Raw genomic sequence first — 23,214 nt, 5'->3', positions numbered from 1 at the left:
AATCAAGGCGAGTTCCATGAGGAGCCATTTGCACTTGCCCACACCAGCACCACCAGAAGGAGAGAGTACAGGGCTTTTCATCCTGTAACTGCTGTGTCTGAAGCAGTGCAGCTACTTAAACACTTTGCCTCACAGCATAAACCCTGCCAGATCTTAACCAGCTCTGCATTCACAACACAGATAATCTACAACTCAAAGCACCTATGGATAACCATAAGGTGGCTTCATGAAGTATTTGGATTGCCAGTTCTTGTGTGGATTACAAGTCATAAATTATTTGGCATTTTACTTACAGAGATGCAAGTGGATACAAATTAATTCCTTTAAGTCAAGTTCTAGCCCTGAGGAAAAGCCTGGAAATCCACCCCAACAAATTACAATCCAATTGTTCATGACAAGAGGAAATAAATATGGGGATAAAACCCCCCTATTATTCATGTTTTTGAAATACACATAGGTGCAAGAATAACACTCGCTGCACAGAAAACCTTCAACCAGGGATGGCTGATGCAAACATTTGTCAGTGTCAAACAAGCAGTGTATCTTTGAATTTGAACCTACACTGCTATTTCACATTAAAATGTGAACCACTGACTGGAAGCTTACACAAGGGAGACCTACACTGAGTGTGCAGGAGAGAATACAAACTCCTTATACCCTATAAAGTTGACAACTCTAAAGGTAAATGACAGCCAAAAAAAATACTTGAATTTATTTTGATCAGTAAATAATTCAGTAAGTAAATCTGATTTTAAAGCCTACCATTACCTTTCTGACTAGAAAACTAGGAATCTGACTATATCCCACTGCCATCGCACAAATTAAATGGACAAGTTATCTCAAATTAAAACTGGAACAAACACCACAACTAGTCCTGACTCTTGATTCAGCCCCCTCCCATAGGCAGGGACACCTTTCCCTAGACCAGGCTACACAGACCCTCATCCAGACTATCCTGGAACACTCACAGGGATGGGCTATCCACAGCTTTCCTGGGCAATCTGATCTAGTGCCTCACCATCCTCACAGTAATTACTTCTTAATATCTAATCTATATCCACCTTCTTTCTGTTCAAAGCCATTCCCCTGTGTCCTGTCAGTCCCCACTCTTGTAGAAAGTCCCTCCCCAGCTCTCTTACAGGTCCCCTTTAAGAATTAAAATGTTCTCTAAGGGCTGCTTGAAGGTTTCTCTTCTCCAGGCTGAACATCCCAAAATCTCTCAGCCTGATCTCACAGGAGAAGTACTCCAGTCATCTGATAATCTGTGTGTCCCTCCTCTGGACCAACTCCAACAAGTCCATGTCTTTCTGGTGCTGAGCATCCCAGACCAGGACACAGCACTCCAGGAGGGATCTCACCAGAGCAGAGGGGCAGAATCACCTTCCTGGACCTTCTGGCCACACTCCTTTTGATGCAGCCCAGGATGAAATCTATGGGCTGCCAATGCATATTGCCAGGTCATGCTAAGCTTCTCTTCAACCAGCTTGAAACTGTTTGCAGAATGCAAATAAGAGTGATTGCTGGATGGAGTAAGAAGCACTGAACGCTTAATGATACACACTGCTACCATAAGCTTCATATGAGACATCTCCAAGTCAGCTGGAGACCAAGGAAGAGCCAACCACTCACTACCAAGAAGGTCTCAGGACAAACAGAACACCTATCATGTCACAGATAACCTCACAAGCTACCTATCTCATCTTAGAAGAAAACTGACATGCAGGAATGAACACATAGTTCTAGTTGTTTTCTATTTTGTTGCTAGGTTTAAATGAGTTACATTTTGCTTAGTGACAGTAAATTTTGCTTAGGAACAATCATGCTATTGTTTCATTTTAAACAATGATCAACAAACAGCTATATGCAGCAGGCAGTTACAACTTCTCCCAAAAACTTGTAAAAATGAAGCATTAGGCTGAGTCATAAAAGGTCACTATTCTTTTGTTACTCATCCGTACTTTGCTATGACACATGCACACAAGTTAAAATGTTCATGCTACTGCTATTAGTTACTCCACACAACAGCATAAAATCATACAACTCATTTTAAAATGTAAATAAATAAATCAAGGAGCCATGTATACCTTGACTCATATGCTGTAAGTTTGAGAGGGAACAGTTTGGAAGGGCTTTCCATAAGTATAACACTTCAATGGATGCCAGGACACAGAGCTCTTTGGTTGGTATTTGTTTCCTAAATCTATCTGCCTGCAAAATGCAAGAAAAAAGGAAGGGAGGTCCATAAATTTTTCCTTTAGAGGGAACATGATATTCACAAACAATGTATCATAAACACTAATTTTAACTCTTTTACAAAGTCACCCAACAATTTTATGAAAATAAAGTCAGTGGTAACTTAGCCTTAATATTTTAAAACTAAAAATCAAAATCTTTCAACTAATTTAACGGCTTACACACTGATCAAAATGAAAATTTCCTTGTATGCAGCCTGACTGGCCCAATACACACTGACTGGATGCTGAGACAGTACCATCTGCAAGATCATCAGTTGAGAACTATTTCCTAGACAACTCCTAGCTCTCCAAAATAACTAGGGGTTTCACAAACAAGACAAGATAAAAAGGGGTAAGGAAGACAAAGCTAGAAGAAAAATTACCAAAGCAACTACAGTATCATGTACTTTTATCTTTAATAATTACTTCCCATTTCCTTTGTTAGGTCCTTCAAATTACACTATTCTTTTTCCACCCTATTCCTTCCCACAAATTTTACAGAAGCAGGACAGCAGAAAAGAGATACATCCTGCTAAAGAAAATATTGAACTAAAAACTGAACTGTTTGATCAGTGTACCAAAACAAGTCAGCCTAGGCAAAAACCAACCTTTTTCACTGAAAATTGTTCAATCTGATTGTTTTTTCTTTTGAAAAGCTTCTGAACTTCCTTGAACACATTCTGAGCACCATTGACATCACCAGTAGCTCCCTGACACACTGCAAAAATACAGAAACAAAAATACATTAACAGTACTGGGATATGTAACAGGAAAAATTAAGATTAGATATCATATGGTCACAGAGAAAAACCTCCACATGCTCACTTCCAGAAAGTTATCTAGATTGAGGATTTGATCAGCATGGTAATCTCAACACCCCCAGGAGTTCATTACAAAGTCAGTTCTACTTTTTATATCCATTAAAGGAAGTAATATCACCAAGCTTGTGAAGTAGTAATATCTATCTACATGGAGAGGGGTGTACAGACAGGCAGGTACAGGTATGAGCATGCAAGTGCTCGTTATGGAAACAAACACCATTGTCCAAGTCAAGCCTGGCACAAAGCCGTTTGTGCAGCAGGCACTACATGCACCAGCAAGTTTCCCAAAAGAAAACAGTGCCAAAACCCTACCACATCACTGACTTACCCTTTCCCCAATACCCTGGATATACTCACCTGCTGTTAAATAAGCATAGTAGCACTGGGACCACCTGGATTCATTTTTAAGCCTTTCGAAGGATTCAAAGGCGTCTTTGAAGTTCATCTCTATCATGCTGCACCAACCTAAAAGCAACACTGATTTAACCTCACGGGAAGTACAGCAATTCAAACTCAGTGTCAACATTAGTGAAACACACAGTTCTGTTGTGTTTGCTTTGTTATGAGAGCTGCAGCATGTTTAACAACTATAAAAGCAACTGGAAAATTAAAAACAAAACAAATTACATACGTTTGAAGTCTGGTTTAAATTTACTGGGACATTTTGAATTAGAAGATTCCATAGGAAATAATGAACCCACATTTCAGAACAGGAACAAAATTATATACCAGAAGCTCTCATTTTTAAAATTTAGATACTCCATTTTGCAGATTACTGAAACTTACAAAGCTACTACTTTTTCCATTATTATTTTCTACTGTGACAAGATCCCATTTAAAGCTTGAAGCAACCTATCTTCTCCACTATAGACTTGTATGCAAATTGACACCATATCTCATATCCTGCTATTGATAGAAGGAAATGAAAACAAAATACAGACCCTGCAAACTGTGAAGCTTCACTAAACTGATTAGGTTTTGGCACAGAAATGGCGAATCCATTGACAAGTCAGATTAATTTATTTCTAATTTTAAATAATACTTCATAGGTTAACAGCTTGCCCTTGATTCCACAGTCAACTCTCTGATTTTGCATCACTTTGTACTTGTAGATAATTTTATTATGAAAAAGTGCTGAATTATACTTGTCTAAACAAGATTATTACCATAATTTACCCAAGACAAAGGCTAGTAATCTAAAACCTTTTTTAAAATCCTAGTAAGAAGTCTCCAGTTTGTTTACTGAAGCTGCCAGTCAAAACTTGAAAGTGAGCTATTTATGATGTAAACACACCCAACGTACCTATTTCATATAGACAGACATGTTGAATCTCCCTTTGGTCTGTTGCAAGTTCCAGAGCAGTATGAAATGAGGTCAAGGCACTATTAATTTGACACTAACAAAGATGAAAGAAAAAGAAACAATTCAGACACCTGAGATTTAAAATTTCTTGTATAACTTAATACTGATAAAGAAAAGTTTCTTTTTTCTATTTCTTCTAATAGGTAGTTAATAAAAACTAGAGGAGTATAGTAGTGTAATAGCAGCTAGGTCAGATCATGTCTCCACCGTCAACCTTAAAAATCAGTGACTATACTACTCCTATGTCCTATTAAGTCCAGAATTAATTTCATTTGTGTAGTAAGCTTGTAAGTTTTCTCACTTCTACTTTTAGTAGTCCTTCCACCTTTAAAAATCATATTTTTAACATCTGCTAATGAAGCTTATCTTTCTGCACAAGAGGATACCTTTAGTGTTTGATTTCATTTATTCTGAACTTTTCACCTCTTACCATATGCCTCAGAAACCCCTTAAAGCAACAGTTAGTAGAGAATTCATAAATGCTGCATGACACATAAGAAGATAAAAAAGCATATGAGAGAAAAAGTATTTTGATAAAATCAATAGCTAACAACACCTTAGCAAAAAGAGCTGACATTTTTCTAAGAACTTGAATGATAGTTCTTGACTTGATCGGTTTTCCCGATCTGGGATGGGACTTCTCCCTATCAATCATGGGGGGGAATGAAAATCAATATTTAATTAAATATACTATATATTCCAATACAACCTATACCAGCTTTAATATTGTTCCTGCATTTATTATCACATACATTTATTATAATTTATATAACAGAACAATTTTTAAGCTGCTGTCTGCTAACTAAGCATGTGAGCAAAAGAAACCATCTATGCCAGCATAACTGAATTCAAAAATTCCTACAAAAATCTGCAGCATTGTAGCTTAAGTCCAGGCATACACAGAGCTCTGAAATGATTGTATTAAGTTTTCTCCTTTGTCTCATCAGGGAAAACTGATTTAGTTGCTAAGGAATGATTTAATTGTAAATAATACACATTGCATCAAGACAACACAACTGCCTGCACAGGGAGCCACAGCTGTATCAATATAAACACTGTACACTTGGAAAGTACAAAAGTGATTGAAATAAGATGCTTGTTGGCAAGGCAGAAGAATATACAACACAGAAAGACAGGTGGGTTATATTTGCCCTCAGAAGTGTCAGGGAGCCTGAGCCAGGTGCTCTTTATTCACCCTGTGACAGCACATTCTCTCCACCTTACGTGACTCCACTGACGCTGCATCACCCCAACAACACAACTTCCCAGAAAGTAACTGCTATGGGTCCAGTCTTACAGAAAAATGAAATAAAAGAACATCCGTTTAGAAGTTTATTTCTGTGCTAGGAATTCAAAAGCTCTGTAAATCTATGTTCTCAGTGCTTCTGAAGAAAATTACCAAAAAAAAAAAAAAAAAAAAAAAAGATAACCTAAATATTTAGCCCTCTTTAAAGATACACTTCCTTCTAAACCCCTAACCATTCTGAAATAGAAATCACTTATTCCATACAAGGACTACTGGCAATCAACTAATTGTCTGTAAATCTGCCTGGGGCAGCACAGGAAATACTGACCACCTAGCAGTATACAAGTCCAGTTTGTTGAATATTCAAATCTTCTATAACCCACCTCTCTTAACTCTCTATATCTCTCACATGTTTTGACATCTGCCTAAGTTCTCCTTCAGCATCAAGCTCATTTAAGTATGTTTCTGAGACATTCATTAATAATTAAAGTTTCAATCATCTCAAGGGACTGCAGCAACATCCTGGAATATGAACTACTCTTGGTGTTAATTCTTAAATTAATTATTTTCTGCTTACTGCTTAAAAGAACAAACAAAAATAATTACAAAGTCCTAGGAGTCTGCAAGTGTAACATCTTGGCTGCAACTGAAATTGATGCTCTTGAGATTTATAAATATACATACACACACTTGTAATTCCTTCAATAGACATCACTGACATCTCTTTTGGACATAATACAAAGACAAAAAAAGCCCAACCCATAAAATATGTAGTATACAGAATTACAAAACCATAAAGAAGATTAATAAACTGAATGTGAGAAGCCTAGTCTTACATTTCTGGACTTTGGATCAAAACTAAAAGCACCCCAGCCAAACAACTAAGCATCTCTAGAGCTTACCAAGACAATTCAGCTTCCCAAGACAGCACACATTTCCCCAGAGTTGTTCTGAAATCTCAGGACACTTTCCCTCTGTCAGAACTCTCCATTCTCAATCACCACTCTGAATTCATAAAGCTTTTAAGATGTCATGCTCAGAAATAAGGGAAAACCAAAAATCAACTTCTAAAAGCTAGCAATTCACACTGGAGACCATTATATGGATGTTTTAAAAACTGTATTTTCTATTCCTTAGCACACTAAAACCTACTTTTCCTTAGACAAGTCACAAAATCAAACTAGAATAAAACTAAGATATTGTATTTTATAGGAACAAGTAACTAGAAAAGTCAGCACAATTCCTGAAAACAACCCTTGATGTTACGCATGCTCTGCAATTTGTTTTACTTTAGACACTACTGTGATTTTCTTCCAGAAAGCTCATTTAAGACTTCTCAATACTTGTTATTACTCTTGTCCTCAGTCTGCTTTTCTGTCCCATAACCTCTCACCCCTAAATAAGAATGATGGTGCTGATACCATAACATCTACAAAAAGTAACTAAAAAACAAGAGTGCTTGCAGGCATTACATTTAAGCATGTTACCACTGCACATTTTCTGCAGCCTGCTCATCAACCACGATTTAGCACACCTGAAAGTACCACTGGTGTTCTGCCTGTCAGCTGAAGTATTTGGTACTTTTTCCTTTAGACTATTTACATGCACCTACACCAATGGAAAATATGAGTTATGCCTCAGAACCTGAGGGGTTTTTGGCAACCTGAGATTTCCTGTTGTTTGTATGTTATATATATATTGAGGCAGAAATATGTACCACATAATGAAAAATGAAGCACAGAAATATCCACAAAAGCAGTCTTAGTGAATTACACAAAGTCAGTACAAATGCTACTTTTAATACACAGTCTCTTAACCTACTCTTTGGAAAGAAAAAGACATTTGATCAACCTAGCAGAGCAACCTTTAAATTTCTGGTGCACTTTCATTCCAGTCTTCCTAGATCATCCTCCTTTCTTTTCCCTTAATTCACTCAATTCAATAGTCTCCAAATGCTTTCAGACTTTTCTCTCAAAAATGTGAATCTGGGAAAAGAAAGCTCCTAGATAATCTGCTCCACATTTATCACACCTGTAAAGCTACTTCTTCAAAAACTGAAGTCTGCTAAGGGTTTTAGTGACTAATATCCATTCATGCTTTTTGGGGCACAAAGCATTGTTCATGCCCATGCTGTTCATTTGTCTTCTATAGACAGGAAGGTTTCACAGAGACAGTGCTTTCTCCTTGACTGCCTTCCTTGGCAATTTTCTCCTTTGTCAGATCTGTGTCTCACTGACCAGTCCTGAATTACTGCTCCTGACTTTTGAACAGTTTCCCTGTTTCCAAGGGTCTGTGGGTTGAACTGTGCTCCTTACTGTTTTTTTCTCCATAGAAAAGAAATATACACACAGTATAAAGGCTACCTAATGGAAGCTGAATATACCACCAGCTGAAGGCTACAAAAAATGTATGCAGGATCACAAGAAAAAAATTTGATGGACTGAGTGCTAGCAGGCCCTAATGCAAACCCTACAACCATAAATGGAACACATAAGGTCTTCTCAATTACATCTAAGGTGCCTTTTATCCATCTGTACTATTATATTGTGTCATAGAACTATTAAAATATGACAGATGTAAAAGAAGGACTCTTTTTTTTACATAAGCTACAGCTTATGTAAAAACAAACAAACCTGGAATAATATCCTATGCCCACTGGAAAGAATTTAAACCTAACTGCACTAACAGTTTCAAGGAAGGCCAAAAAAGCACTTCCTAGGCTTTGCAGGAGCTGTCTTCACCCACCTTAGAAATGAGCAGGAAAATACAACTCAGCATTTTAGACTGTAATGTGAGAGTGTCTGTGCATTTCTAGTTCAGAACCACAGAATCATTTAGGTTGAAAGACCTCCAAGGTCAGCCCAACCTTTGACCAATCACCACCTTGTCAACCAAACCATAGCACTAAGAACCACATCCAGCCACTTCTTGAATACCTCCAGGGACAGTGATCCCACCTCCTCCATGCACAGCTTGCTCCAAAGCTTAACAGCCCTTTCTGTGAATAAGTTACTCCTGATCTCCAACTTGAACCTCCCCTAGCTCAGCTTGAGGCCACATCCCTCATCCTCACTGCCTGGGAGAAGGGATTGATCCCCAGCAGGCTCCACACTCCTTTCAGGCAGTTGTAGAGTGATAAGGTCACCACTAAGCCTCCTCCTCTCCAGACTAAACAATTCCAGCTCCCTCACCTGCTCCTCAAAGACTCGTGCTGCAGACCTTTCCAGTTGTGTTGCCCTTCTTTGGACACACCTCAATGTCTGTCTTGAACTGAGTGTCTCAGAACTGGACACTACTCGAGGTGAAGCTTCACCAGTGCCCCACACAAGGGGACACAGTCACTGGCCTGGCCCTGCTGGACACACTGATATGCAATGGATGCTTGTAAGACCAATGTCCAGATTCAGGACACACATAACCACAAGTGTGTTGTACAAAAGCCCAGAGCAGCTCCCCATGCCATTGCCACCAGTCACATTCCTTTCTTCACTATTATGACAACAGTATTTGAGCAAATTAAGCTGGAAAAGTCCTACCAAAATCCAGAAGAGCCCACGACACTTAAACAACATTCAGAAACAGCAAAATCTCTGTGACACCACTTGGAACAAAGAAATGATGGGAGGAGGGGGAACAGGCTACTGAATGGAAAAGCTCTCATAAAAACACACACATGAATAGCAAAAGGACAATTTAGTTCCTGCCAGCAACCAAATAGTTTTCTGCTGACTAAGGGTATGGGTACACAGCATAATGCACAGCATTCTGCCTGCCTGAGTTAACTTAGTTAACATGGCCATGCTGTCTCCACTCACTTGGAGTTAAACTTCACTATCTCCATACAGTATCTGTGCATTAAATAATGCAGTAAGATTACATTTAAATAACTCTCATTTGAAACATTACAGTTCTCCAGAAAGGGACTGACTTTTCCCAAAAATATATCCTCTTTCTTTACACAAACACTTGATTTATTAACAATTTATGTTTAGACTTTCGCCATAACTTGCCCTGCAAGTTGGAAGAATCATCTGAACGTTATTCCTTGTCACATTAAAATACCAAGTTAAACTCTGCATTCATTGTGTAGTTATTCCCAAAAAAGTTGATTTTTACCATAAGAATGGAATAGCCATAAAAAGGAATAAAATCCACTAAAGTCTTTCCTACTCAGGCAACAGCAATACTTTCCCAAGAGCAACAACTTGCCTGTGACAATATAATTCCCAAAATGCATGACTACTTTCAAGAAGATAGCAAAAAAAGAAAAACAACATTCAAATCCCATGCAGGAATATGCCTGCAAATCTGAGAGGGCACTGAAGCCTGTTCCTCTGTTCTGTTACTACCTCTATGAAAATGCTGAGCTACATCTGAAAGACTTAGCTGCAAGTCTAGCAAAGAACAACCACCAATATCAACATCTCAATTAGCTCTTGTAATTATAATGTTGACATGAAGGGTTTGAACATTCTGGGCTTCTGCTTTTGTGTTAGGTTTTCTGGTTCAAGTAATTGCTCAAAAATATTCTGGTCTGATAAAAGCAGCAGCAAAGAGCTGAGTAGTACTTCAAACAGACTCTTTGAGAATAATTCAGCCAAAATCCACAAGGCTGCTACACTGTTTTAATAATGCTTTGCAATAGCATTCACAAACACATTTTCAGTGAAAACATTTCTGCTCAGGTTAGAGCTCACCCTTACTAACAGAAAACATCCTGGTGTAACCTCTGAAAAGCAAAGTAGTTATTTAAAGAAAACTACAGCAGAGAATTAGCTGTATATGAACAATGCATAAAACAGAGTGGAAGATAAATACTATGTACTCAGCACATAATACTCAATTTTAGCTTGACAAGCAAAACTGAAATAGCTCAAGAAATTCAAGTGGCCAAATGCACTTCCTTTTAGCACAGAGTTGCAGAAGTATCAAGTAGCTGAAAAATAATTTCAAAATGTCATTAATTCAGACAGATCTATGGAAGAGCAAGGTTTGCATGTGAACTTGAAACTAGGAAGGACTTAATCCAATCATTCTTATCTTTCCACATACCTGTATCTTTAGTCACAATCTGTTGAAGCTTGCACAATTCATTCACATCAGAAAAACATAAGAAATTATCAGGAAGAAAAATCAGTCTAAAGGATGAAAATGTGCAATACCTCTAATCGCTGTATCCTTCCCTTGAAGAACATGAACAGAGAAGAATTTGGATATGCAGACTCTTTTTTTGCAAGAATTTCTTTTGCCTCCTTCAATCCTGCCTTGTTATCACTGCCATCAAGGGCAAAGAAGGGACGAACAACTGTGTGGTACCACAACAGAGCTAATCTAGAAGAAATTTTAAGAGTAAAAAGGATTACAGCATGTAAACGGAAATTTAAGGATAACATTCTACACAAACAAACTTTTAAATTATTCTAGAAGACAAAGATAGATATGAATCTTGTATTATACAATCTGGCTTTATACTTTAAACAGAATACTACTCTCATACATCAACATCCTCCTAAACTGCACCTGAACATACAATTCAGAGCACATTACACAAAGGCAAAGAAACAATTGAGCTCATAGCATCAAAGCAGTTGAGCTTTTAGAACTCAGTGGATTTTAGAAAGAAAAACCCACAATAAAAATTTGAAAACTAACTCTTCACTAGAGAGGGAAACAAAGAGAGGCAAAAAAAAAAAAAACCCAAAAACCTAAAAAAAAAAAAAAACCAAACAAAAGCTTCAAAACCAGACAACAAAAAAAAGCCCTGACAAAAATCAGCAAAACGCCCTGAACACACACCAGCTGACACTCTTGAAATCAATGTGAAAAAGAAATACATCCTGTGTTCAGAAGAGTAGATATTTACATGACCTACATCACTCCGGAAACAAAGGCAGAGCACAAAGATATCCAAGACTATCTGAAGGAGGAAACATTCCCCAAATATATCATTTTTCTCCCCCAGAAAAAGAGAAACAGGAATAATATTTAATCCTAAGCTTTCTGAATCAAACAGAATTCCAAGACTTCTCCTGAAGCAGAAGAGAGTTAGCTCTACTGTCATGTTTCAAAATTGACACCTGATGGTACGTGCAGTAGGTCCAGTAATAAAAGCATTAATTTTTAGATAATGGAGTAATAAAGCCATTTATGAGGGCAGTTTAAATTAGGTCTGGCCAATCCTTCAGCTCTTGAAAAGAACAGAGCACAGTATGAAGTCTTGGGAAAAAGAGTACACAAAAAATACTCCCCTAAAAATACTACAGGGAACATCTCATTTTACTGAGACGCTAAAACAAACAAAAAAATTTAAAACAATTGAAAATTGTTTAGTGTTAGCAGTAAGAAAAAATTGCTAAATGAGACCAGTGACTCATACTAAGTAGTATGCTTTCCACAGCAGAGAATGTAACTCAGGTAAATTCCATACAGCCTTCAGGGGAAGCTTTTATTTACCCTGATGGTATTCAAATTACAGGACATTAGAACTGCAGGTACTAAAGAATACAGCAAAATATTGACCCAAACCCCAAATACATGTAAATAATTAACAGCAGAGATCTCATACATTAGTGAGTGATGAATTTACTAAACCATGGTATGTTAAACAACAAACTACCAGTTTATTTTACCTGCTGTTGTTTCCTTTAAAGCAACTTCTTGGTTTTGACTTTTTCCCAGTTACTTACTTTTAGTACTAAATTATCTACCAAAGCATTTCAATATAGCTACTCACGTAGCTAAAGGGGCCTTCATGTCCTTACTTTCACTTGCATACATCAGTGAGGAAAGCCCCTGTAGGCGGTCTCCAGGAAAACCCAGCAGGTTGATGATTTTGAGCAGGTTTGGGGGCACCATGGATATGCAAAGATGAAAAAGTCCATATCCAAAGCTAACAGCACCTTTCAGTCTGTTTAGCGAATCCTCCGTTACACCTTCTGCAGCAATATGATTATCATTTGCAGCGTCAGAAGTCAAGGATTCCTGAGTTGTTTTCTTCTGATATATTTCCTGAAGTGTATTAATGTCCGTATAGCACTTATTGTAAATTTTCCAGGCTTTTCGGAGTATCCACCCACCTTTTATGTATGCTTAAAAAAAAAAATCAAGGAAGAAAGAAATACTTCAAGGACATATTTCAGAAGCGGAACATCCTAAGTAGTAAATGCTATTTTCCAAGCCCAAGATGCTCTCTCTATTTGCAACAACTTAGTGTATAAAGGATTTTGTAATAGCTACTGTTCCCTTAGAGAGGTCTTGCACAGTGGGCACTACAAACTTCAGTGTGTACAACCACACTCTTTACAGCAGCACACAACACAAAGGCAGCTCTGGTCAGCGACGCAGCAGTACAGCTGTCAGAGAGAAAGAGAGCAATCAAAAAACCTAGTGCTGGATTTTGCTCCACTACAGGGTGCAGATGAAATGGCTGCCTAGCAAACAGAGAAAAGCAAAACGGAGAAGAGATTACACCTCTCCTCTTAAAAGCCCAAATTGTGTTAAAACACAGTTGATGGGAAAATACCAAGAAAAGCCTTTTCCTTTGGATTGGACAGTAAGATTTTCAACATTATCACTTCCCTGCCCTTCGCATGAAGACAGTGCCCTACAATTAAGGAAAAGAAAACCCACACAAAAATTACATGGTTTTAAAGTATTTTTCAGTTGCCTAACTTCCTCAATTTCAAAAGCAACGTGAGTACCTGTATTTCTCTAGAAATTTGGTCTTGAGCATTCTTGTTTGAGAATGAACATTCTCAGTCTGTGATCTTTATAGCAGGGCAAAGAAAGGCCTAACATCAAAAGAGGAAGATGTTCAATTTTCTTATTTATACAACAATCATCTTTGTTATAAGCATACCCTTTAACAATGGTAAGTGTTAAACATTAAACAAATGGAGAATATCCTTGCACACATTCACTGTAAAAACACACACCAGCATTTTGGCTGTGACAGGGCCCTGAGAGTTAGGAACTGCAGTGACAAAGACTAACTAAAAATAAAATAAAAACATGGTTATAGCAGCAGTGTTCTAAACAAACATAGCCAGATTGGCAAAGATCAGTGTTATAACTAATGCCAGAATTAGACCATAACAGGTGGAGTGTGTCAAAGAAAAGCAAGCTGCTATTAATACCAAACAACTCTATAAAAGTCTCTGATGCCTTTGACAAAACCCTTCCCAAATCACAAAAAAAGCCCAACATTTCTACATCACAGACTAGACTGTCTCTTTTTAGATTCTTGTTATATGAAGAGGGCATGAAGCTAGTTTGATAGTCTTAAAAAATTGTACTGAAAAAGACTGTAAAATTTGAATTCTCAGTTATGACAGAAGGGTTCTGTCAACATGAACTTGGAAGTATTAAAAAAAAAAAAAACATTAATCCTCTCTCTTGAGTATTAAAGCATTAGATTAAAATATGAAGCCCCCAACTTTCATTCAGTTGCATTACCAGACAAACATTACTCCAATTCTAAGGTCACTTTTTGGTGGCAGAGTACTTTAAAAGTTATGTGGTTCACCACAAGATGAGTGCTCACAGAACTATGCACAACAATACAGCACACCAGTAATAAGAAAATTCCACATTTTGCCTATCATACAGATAACGATTCTGCCAGAGCTAATCACTGTGTTCCAATGCAAGCATGAAATGGAAAAGATGTGGTATGGTGGAAAAAAACGTACAGTTTTATACTTTGCTTCCATTGGTGTACTGTCATTAACAGTTCACTAACACAGCATAACCATAATTTATATGATGTTGACATACCAATATAAAATAATCTAAAAAATTAAACCAAGGAATTTCTGATTTTTTAGATATAAAAGTTAAATCCAGCCAAATCACTGAGTTGATTTCCCATCATGAAAGTAGTCAGACCCATGACAGCTGTGGTAAATACTAAGAGAAGGTAGTTCAGTATTGCCAGGAGAAGCTAATGTCATTTGGTCTGCCAACAACTTTATGATGGAACTATTTCTAATACATCCACGAGGGTGGAAAAGAAAATATAAAATGTGTTAAGCATGTGAGAAACCAACTTGCGTGGCATCATATGCTTCTTGTCAAACTGTTCCAGGAAGAAAAACACAAGGAATTTTTCTCCCATCCACTGATAGAAATATTTGTCTCCTGGGGCTTATCATGAAATTACACTAATTTCAATAATCTGGATGCTATTTCTGTACAGAAATACAATAAAAACGGAGAATGAATATACATAAAGATAATATACTTTAAAACATAAAATAATGGATCCAATAGCTCAGCAATGTCATTAACTACCTGTCACTGAGGCAGCATTTATGTGCTTGCAGTTTTAACTAAAGACTTCAGGTGTATTTTTTGCTCAGTAGAATAACCCAAATATATAGCATGTTCTGCAATTCTCACTACTACCCACTTCAATTCTCTAAGCTGCAGACAAGAGAGAAAGGGAACAGACACCACCTTCAGTTACAGCATCCAGCCCAGTTATGCAGCTGCAGAATACATACTGAAACAAGGGAAAAAAGCTTCAAGAGGGGGGGAAAAATAACCACCACAAACAAAAACCCAGAACTGCATTAAAAATAGCAAGAAAACTTTTCTGCAGCACAACACATAAAGCAGACAGAAATATCTCCTGAATTTTTGCTGACAAGAACCAAACACATTCTTGATGCCATTGCATGGAATAAAACAAGTCTGCACATCACAGAAAGCATTATATACTTGACTGAAAATTTTAAGTGTTATTTTAAATAAACTGAATGTTATTTCCCCATTTCCTTTCAGCTGATCAGCAAGCAGAGTTTGGTCTGTCTGCCATCTCTCAGTCTTCATTGATTTGGTAGAAACCTGAGATACACTCCCACTTTCTATATGACCTTGACCACAGTTTCTATAAACTTACAGATAAAAGCATGTTTTAAGATTGTGCAAGAGATGCAGGAATGTAAGAAAACATCAGAAACAGCTCTGAAATTGAAAGGAAGGATTTGTATTCAACACGACAGGATTACCCTCTTTGGCATGCAAGGACACACTCTGGTGACCAGAGAGTAAGAACTGATTCAGCAGTTCCATTTTCAGCACATTCATTTAAAATTGCTTTCATTGGCACTTTGTCACCTCCCTGTATTGTCATGAACGGAATACATATGGAACATCAGGATTTTCCCAGTGGCCTGGATCTAATAGCCTCTTTTATCTTGCAGGCCACAAAGCACACAGGTGCTACCCATCTCCGTCCCAACTCCTCCAACACCTCTATGATAACATGCAAACTTTTCTAAGGAGAACCAATTGAATACTGTTATTGGTATGGAAAAAGGAAGAAAGCCCCAATTTGTAGCAATCCATCTCATTTTTCACCACCACCTATACACAGGCAGAATACCTCTGTAAGTGTACCAGTCTTGGAATGTTTCAAATGGAACTGTGCTTACAAAACAATTCTTTTTACTGAAAGTCACATGGTGATTTAATGATCAAGCTTTATAAAAAAGACATGCTAAAATATATCTAAACATGAAAGCCACAGCACACCTGATAACTCTTGTTTCACAAACGAGAGCACAGCCAAGTAGACTTGACAGTCTGCTACAATTATTTGTCTTTGTAGGCGATCTATCATGGATAGAGTAGATTTTCGTCCATCGACCTGTTTGGAATATATAAACACAGAGCACAGTAAAATATTACTGAAGATAAAACACAATTCTTGTCTAAATCTGAGAAATTAAAAAATCCAAAATTAACTGCAAGTGGTAGTATTGCTACTGAAATAACTCAGCATTTTGAAGTTCAAATCTACAGTAAAATTTCTCACAGATTATCAAGCAAAATCCTAGTTAGCAGGGAAATCTTACACATACACTACCAGTTATTTTCCCCAAGGTTCTACAAATTGTCAGAATATATTTAAATTTTATTTAATTATTACTAAATGCATAAGACATACAAGTAACAGATATTAGGAAGATCACAGAAAAGGGTGTATGACAAGTGGCAGGGTAAATACAGCACATCTTAAGAACAGTGAGTTAAGTACTACAGGTTCAACACTTTTTACCTAGCAAACTAAGCACTAAAGAAAAATGGCTTCTTTTTCTGCTGTGTCACACTTGGCAGGCTGCTCACTGGATGCTTTTATACTACTTTAACTTGTTCTGAGGCTCCATGCTTTATTCTTCCTTTATTATTTAGAATGAAAAATCTATAAAAGGAAGGAAAATTCCCTAGGAATATGCCTGGCTCACAGCAATCTGCAGCCTCAATGTCACAACTTTTGAACATTACTAGAGCATGGATGAATTAAAGTTAGCCTGAATTAGGCAGGCTACAAGCTTCCTGAAATTTTAGTAGGTCACAAACTTTGCATATTCAGGAAACAATTACTAATATCAACAAAACCTGACATATCAGAAGACATTTTACTCACCTGTGACTAAGTATTTTAGGACAATTAGGAAATGCAAGTAAAATATTTGACTGAATTTCCAAATTTATTATTAATATCAATGGCTCTTCACATACCGAAAATCATCTTTTCAAGATACAAAGAGGATAGAAAGGAAGTTTCCAGAAAAAATTATTCAATATACAAATTATGTTCTTACGTTCTTTTTAATTTTATTCTTGATTGTTTCTATAACTCCAGCTTCTTCACTTTCACAAAGTTTCTCTGTAGCCTTTAAGTCATCACATGCCAGTTGCATTTTTTCCTCTTCAAATGTCATCATGGCATTCTATTAAAAACCAAGCACATTTGAATTATAAAAACCACACTTTTATTTCTACAAAAGGTGTGAGACAGTAAAATTTTGCATAAAAACCAGACAATAAAACTTTTTAAACTGAAGTAGTAATACACATACATCAGTGCAAATACTTCTAACACAGAAACATCGAACCAGAAAATTGAGATATTTAACAAAATTTCAAGACAATCAACTCAGAACACACTAAGTGCTAACCTCCATCTTAGACCTTCATACACAGTTGAACTGAATGCACTGTCAAATTACTTTAAGCAGAAGAAAAATTCCTATGCATTCATTTTTAATTTTTGCTACGTAAGGCATGATTTGCATCTGTGCACGTATCTGTTTTATTCATTCATATAAATAGCAGGCCTTCAAAGTCATTAACAACAAGCAGCTATTACAATCATCAAAATAATAGCCACAGTCCCTCCATAGGTAAGAAGAAAAAGAAATCACATCTGACTCCAACTACTGCTGAACCAACTGAAAAAAAATTTCAGGACAAGTAACTTATTTTTTTGGAGCTTATTAAACAAAAGCTCTGAATGACACAGGCACACCAAGTGCTGCTGCTATATTTAGAACAGCAGCTAAGCAAGATACTTTCAAGATCCTCTGATGCTGCACTGGTTCAGCACATCAATTCAGATAAGAAATCCTGAAAGATTCTCTTTTTCCTTTGTCCTCCACACCAACTTAAAAGGAAGCATATGCCCCAGGAGTTTTCCTAACCAGTGTATTTTTCCATATTACATACTAGAGAGAATTTGTATTTATTTATTTCACAAATCATGTATCTTTGGTATATTATAGTAAATGCTGTCTTTCAAAAGGGTTTTACCATAGATAATTTCTGGTGAGATCTAAGATTAAACAGTAAAGTCGGAATAAGGACAGCCTAAAAAAACAAGACCCAAACACTTTCTAATACACCTGCTCAGTTTTTATACATGGCATTATAATTCCTAGTAAGTTATATTTAAAAAGCATTTAACAAACCTAATTTGTTCATTATGACTTTTTAGTAAATCCATTTATCTCATATATCCAAAATGGAAGCAATGTAAATGGATTGAATTAACAAAATTCACCCAGAAGTATGGATGGAGAAATCTTCAATAGCAAAAGTTACCAGAAAAACAGGCATTCATGAGTTCTATTTTAATCAAATAAATAAATAACTTCACTGTTCACTTAAGACAACTTTTTATTATGGCTCTGTTAATGGAACACATAAATATTGAATGCATTTAAGAAGCTGAATCACAGAACCTTTACCTTATATTTAAACCACATAAGTAAACAAGCTTTTCATAGCATAATGCCTTGTTCTCTATCTATGTTTAATCCATAAATTTGGAAAAAATAGTCTCAGAAAAAGAAAAAAAATTAAAGTATTATGAACACATGCATGCACATACAGCCATGAACCCCAAAAGGTGAATACTCTGTGCTCTCATCTACTCACCAAAAAACTGACAAAACTGGCTCCAAAACTCATTAATGGGCTATGGTTTCTGTAAAGAAAACAAAAAATAGTTACTATATCTGTATGTGTTTCCTGCATAAAGATCCATATTGAATTCCTTGGGTTTAACTTGTATGTTGGGAAATAAATCTTGGTGGGTGTTTTGTATCAAGTTACAAACATACCTACCAAACATAATGGAAACAGAAAACCAAAAGTTTTATATATTTTACTATATTGAATACATATTACAAAAATAATTTTTCGGTATTATGATACAGCTATTTTAAGAGAAACCACTACCATCAAAATACATTCAGTTCCGGTCAAAAGAAAAAGGTACAAAAAATTTTAAATCTGCCAGAAAGAAAAAGCTACAAAAAATTTTAAATCTGCCAATTCTACTCTCCTCTTGTGATCCACCACTATGATTTTGCCCTAAAAGACAAATATTAACTGGTTCTATTAAGAGAGTCCCATTTCCAACTGTTCCTATGAATTTAAGTTAACCTACACACTAAAAAATGCATCTACTACATAATGAAGTTGTTGTAATACAAAGTTCTTACAAAGCTTAGTTTTGCAGCTGTTTTGTTTCAAGCTCAAAATCCGTATGTTTCTACCCTGTGTGAATCAGCTTTAAGATGCTTCAACCTATTCTGCACACACAGCTATTCCCAAAGGGTGAAATCACAGCTAGATCAAAAAATTCAGGCAACCAAAGCCACGGTAATACATCAGACAGGTTTCATGAGGCTATAGTAATGCCACATAGAAGACATTTAAAAAAAAATTAAAACGTCAGAACCTCAGTGGTACCACCGATTCACATTGTTCAGTGGTGGGCTGCCAGGTTATATAAAAACACAGACTCCCAGAATTTAAGAAGTATAATTTAGGTTACAGAAACATATATTGCTACAGCAAAGCACCTAATTTATTTTCAACTTTATTCTACAAGCAATATATTAAAGGAGAGTTTTAAAATAGCAGAGATACTTGAAAATCAAAGTGAAAGAAGTATATTGCTAAAACACAAATTTCCAGTAGTGAACCTGTATTATACAACACAAGAGTAGTTTGGCTGTTTGGTTTTTTGTTGGTTTTTTTTTAAGAAACAGTCGGCAATGTTTCTTCCACACAGACCTTTTCTCACTTTTGATTTAGTATAAATATCTAAAAGCAAGACCATGAACAAGAATAATGAGAAAGAAAAACGGAAGACAAAGCCTGCTGTAACAGGAAAAACCTTCCCTTTTTATACACACTGCTTATTTCTGTATATATAACTAAATGTAAGATCAATACAACTTGTCACATTTTTTTCCATTATTTTTTCCAAAGGAAAAATAGGTTGGGCACTTCCCCCTCTTTGTTAGCAGGCAACATAGAACAGCTGCCAGTAAATGTCTCTGCTTCTCAGTACCTGGACTGTGTTCTCCCAGCAGCTGTGTCACACAGGGCAGCAGCAACCAGCCACACAAACTGCACTTGGCTGCAGCTGGCACTTCCAGCATGAACCCCTGCTCCAGAGGGCACATGGCTCCTTCATAATCCCTTTCTCAACTCATGAGGTGTGTGGGACCATTCAGCAGCCACTCCTACCACCATACTCCCAGCACAACCTTCACAACACATTTCAAGGTCACACCTGCATTGTAAACACCCAACTGATCTAAAACTGCAGAACAGATCAGCACAACGTCATACCTATCATCTTTATGAGTGCAAACATGCAGCTCCATTTACATCACATTTCAAAGAAGTTCAGAAATAAAGAAAACGTTTCATTTCTGTGTTTCCTCAGACCTATGTACACAGAACACAAGCAGCTCTGGGAGGTTAATGCTAAAGTAATGTTAAAAACTGAGACAGCTAACTACAGTTGAGATCCAACTGGTCTTTAAAGACTACAAAATATACTGAAGCAATGACAATTTGCCCAAGTATTCCAATGTACATTTGTCTGAGTACAGCTGAGTTTTTTCCCCAAGTACATACTTATCTTTTTCATCTGACCTTTCAAAACTGCTTCCACACTTGACACTCACATCTACTTCTATTCCCAATTCATCCCCCATGATCAAAGATGATGGCAACAACAAAAAAAATCAAGAGCCATTTCATTATTCTGTTCTGAAATTATCCGCAGCTATAATACATGAGGTAAATGTCACAGATCAGTTCTTTTTAACTTTCAGTCACTCAATCTATAAAAAGCATTGCCATTACAGCACATATGGGCTGCAGCACAAAAGGACCCTGAAGCAAGGAAACATGATGCATAATATTATCCCGAGTCTGGGAGATGGTTCTGTTGAGACCATGGAGTTTGGCAATCAAAACATCAAAACTTTACTGTAGGAGTCCCCCACACAGACTGTGTCATCACTAAAGAAAATAATGAACACTTCTAGCACATTCCTACATAATCACTGGGTAGAAACTATAATTTCAGGTTTATGGAAGATCATTTATAAGGTGATTTCAGTGTTTAAAATTCAATTTTAAACAACAACCATGTTATGTGCTCAGTCTTTGTGAGTATTATGTTGACTGATAAATTCTTCAACAGTTTAAGGTCATCTTTTCCTTGAGAGCTAGGAAAAGTTTCAAATGGCACAGTACTGTCCCAGTAAAAACTGAGGTGTGACTAATGATGACACTAGGGTTCTGGGAAAAACAATCCCACAAAAAGCTCAAGCTCCTTTTAAGTGACCTTCAGCTTCAGACATGAAGTTTCATCCTTTCTGACAGACAACTCTAAAGCTCTTAAGAAACAAAAAAATGAGGCAGCACTTGAGAAGATGCTAACAGCAAACCAAGGGCTGCATCAATACTGACAAGAGCTATGGAACCAAATACAAATTAACACTGGGACACTGCATACCCAACCTGTCCTCACAACTTTGAAAGCAATAACCTCCCTTAAGTAAAGAAAAATCTCACAACTTTTAATGACCTCAAAGATGAAAGGAAAAAAAAAAAAATCAATCTTCAGACATATTTTGTAAAACACATTTTGCACTTCACCTGGGAAACTAGGATTCTGAAGGTATCTTTTTAATAAGAAACTGTTATTAACACCATTACTGCAAGATACCACAGTAAAAGGTCCAACATACCAATAAAGTGGCAACACACCAATGAAGTGTAACTGAACTTAACTCAAAAACTTAAGAGCAGTGAAGTGAAACCTTCTTCCAGATACATAAACTAGCATTACACAAGACATTGCTTCTCCCAAACAACCCTGTTTGATTTGCCTCATTTCATAGCATATATATAAGGTATTAACTCACTTTCAGAAGAAAGGTGTTTGCTATGCCCTATTTTCACACATTATGACAACATTCAGGGGTTTTAAACTTTAGTTTAATAATGCTGAGATAATACAGTCCAGTTTCAAAATAAAACTACATCAGAACTGAAGCACATAAAAACAAAATCAATTACTTATCAGTATTTTTTTTTTCCTACAGCCATTTCCAAGACAGTATTTCACTTCTTCACATCAGCTTCTAAAGCTACTACAGCCTAGCTCATGTTTAAATTTAGAGTAATGTAATTAACTTGCCAACGCTTCTTCACTGTTTTTCTAGTCTTTGCTACTTTAACCACAATCCATCAAGAATTCCAGTCATCGTGCTAAGCGTGATACTCAGGTTGAAACAAAATTAATTAATTTGTCCACAAAGTGGGAGAATAAAGAAAAATAGCATAATTCATCTAAATTCACAGATAAATATGGAACCAGGAACTTATTATTTTAAAACAAGGCATAAAAATATGTAAATAGAAAGGTAAGGAATTTACTGCAACAACATACAAATTTTTTGGTCATTACTCCATCACAGATTATTTTAAAATGTGTTCTAGAAATTGTTTGTGAGACTACAAACATGACAGAGCCACGCATGTAAACCTCTCATCCAATACTAGTAAATGAAATACCCATAGTAATAAACGTGTCATGGAAGGATTACAGTATTAAATCACTTAGAGAACTGCAAATATCAGATCTAGGCTTAGTTTACATTTCATAATCAGCCCAAATTTGCTTTGTTAAATGAACCCTTAGCATACATTTCTATTTTTACTAGAAATAGACAACCAAAAGAGAAATTCAGGAATATAGAAGTAATTCTGTGGCCCTGCTCTATACAGTTTTTATCCAATTTGTTTTGTTCTGCAAATTAACAGGAGACTGTTTTGCTCTAACTTCAGGCTGTGAACTTTAGACACATAACATGAAAACACTTGAGATTAGGAGAAGCATTTTCAATTGCATCTTTAATTTGAAAACTAGTTACAAAGGTGACAGAC

The 23,214-nt window shown here is 36.5% G+C and overlaps 1 protein-coding gene across 1 annotated transcript in view; it reads right to left on the bottom strand.

Annotated features, from left to right (window-relative positions):
* The window catches only part of TTC39C (tetratricopeptide repeat domain 39C), a 36,598-nt gene that overhangs the window by 6,458 nt on the left and 6,926 nt on the right, over nucleotides 1-23,214 (bottom strand). The window contains exons 2-10 of the mRNA XM_021551513.4: nucleotides 18,889-18,937; nucleotides 17,274-17,402; nucleotides 16,201-16,315; nucleotides 12,398-12,752; nucleotides 10,827-10,995; nucleotides 4,359-4,452; nucleotides 3,413-3,520; nucleotides 2,843-2,952; nucleotides 2,085-2,208 (exon numbers count right to left, since the gene is read on the bottom strand). Coding sequence (XP_021407188.1) covers nucleotides 2,085-2,208; nucleotides 2,843-2,952; nucleotides 3,413-3,520; nucleotides 4,359-4,452; nucleotides 10,827-10,995; nucleotides 12,398-12,752; nucleotides 16,201-16,315; nucleotides 17,274-17,402; nucleotides 18,889-18,937 — 1,253 coding nt within the window. The remainder of the gene's footprint in view (nucleotides 1-2,084; nucleotides 2,209-2,842; nucleotides 2,953-3,412; nucleotides 3,521-4,358; nucleotides 4,453-10,826; nucleotides 10,996-12,397; nucleotides 12,753-16,200; nucleotides 16,316-17,273; nucleotides 17,403-18,888; nucleotides 18,938-23,214) is intronic.

The sequence above is a fragment of the Lonchura striata genome, chromosome 2, assembly GCF_050655825.1.
Source record: "Lonchura striata isolate lonStrDom1 chromosome 2, ASM5065582v1, whole genome shotgun sequence".
NCBI classification, from domain to species: Eukaryota; Metazoa; Chordata; class Aves; order Passeriformes; family Estrildidae; genus Lonchura; species Lonchura striata.
Note: the sequence above shows the minus strand (reverse complement) of the source record. Positions and strands in the feature narration are given on the sequence as shown.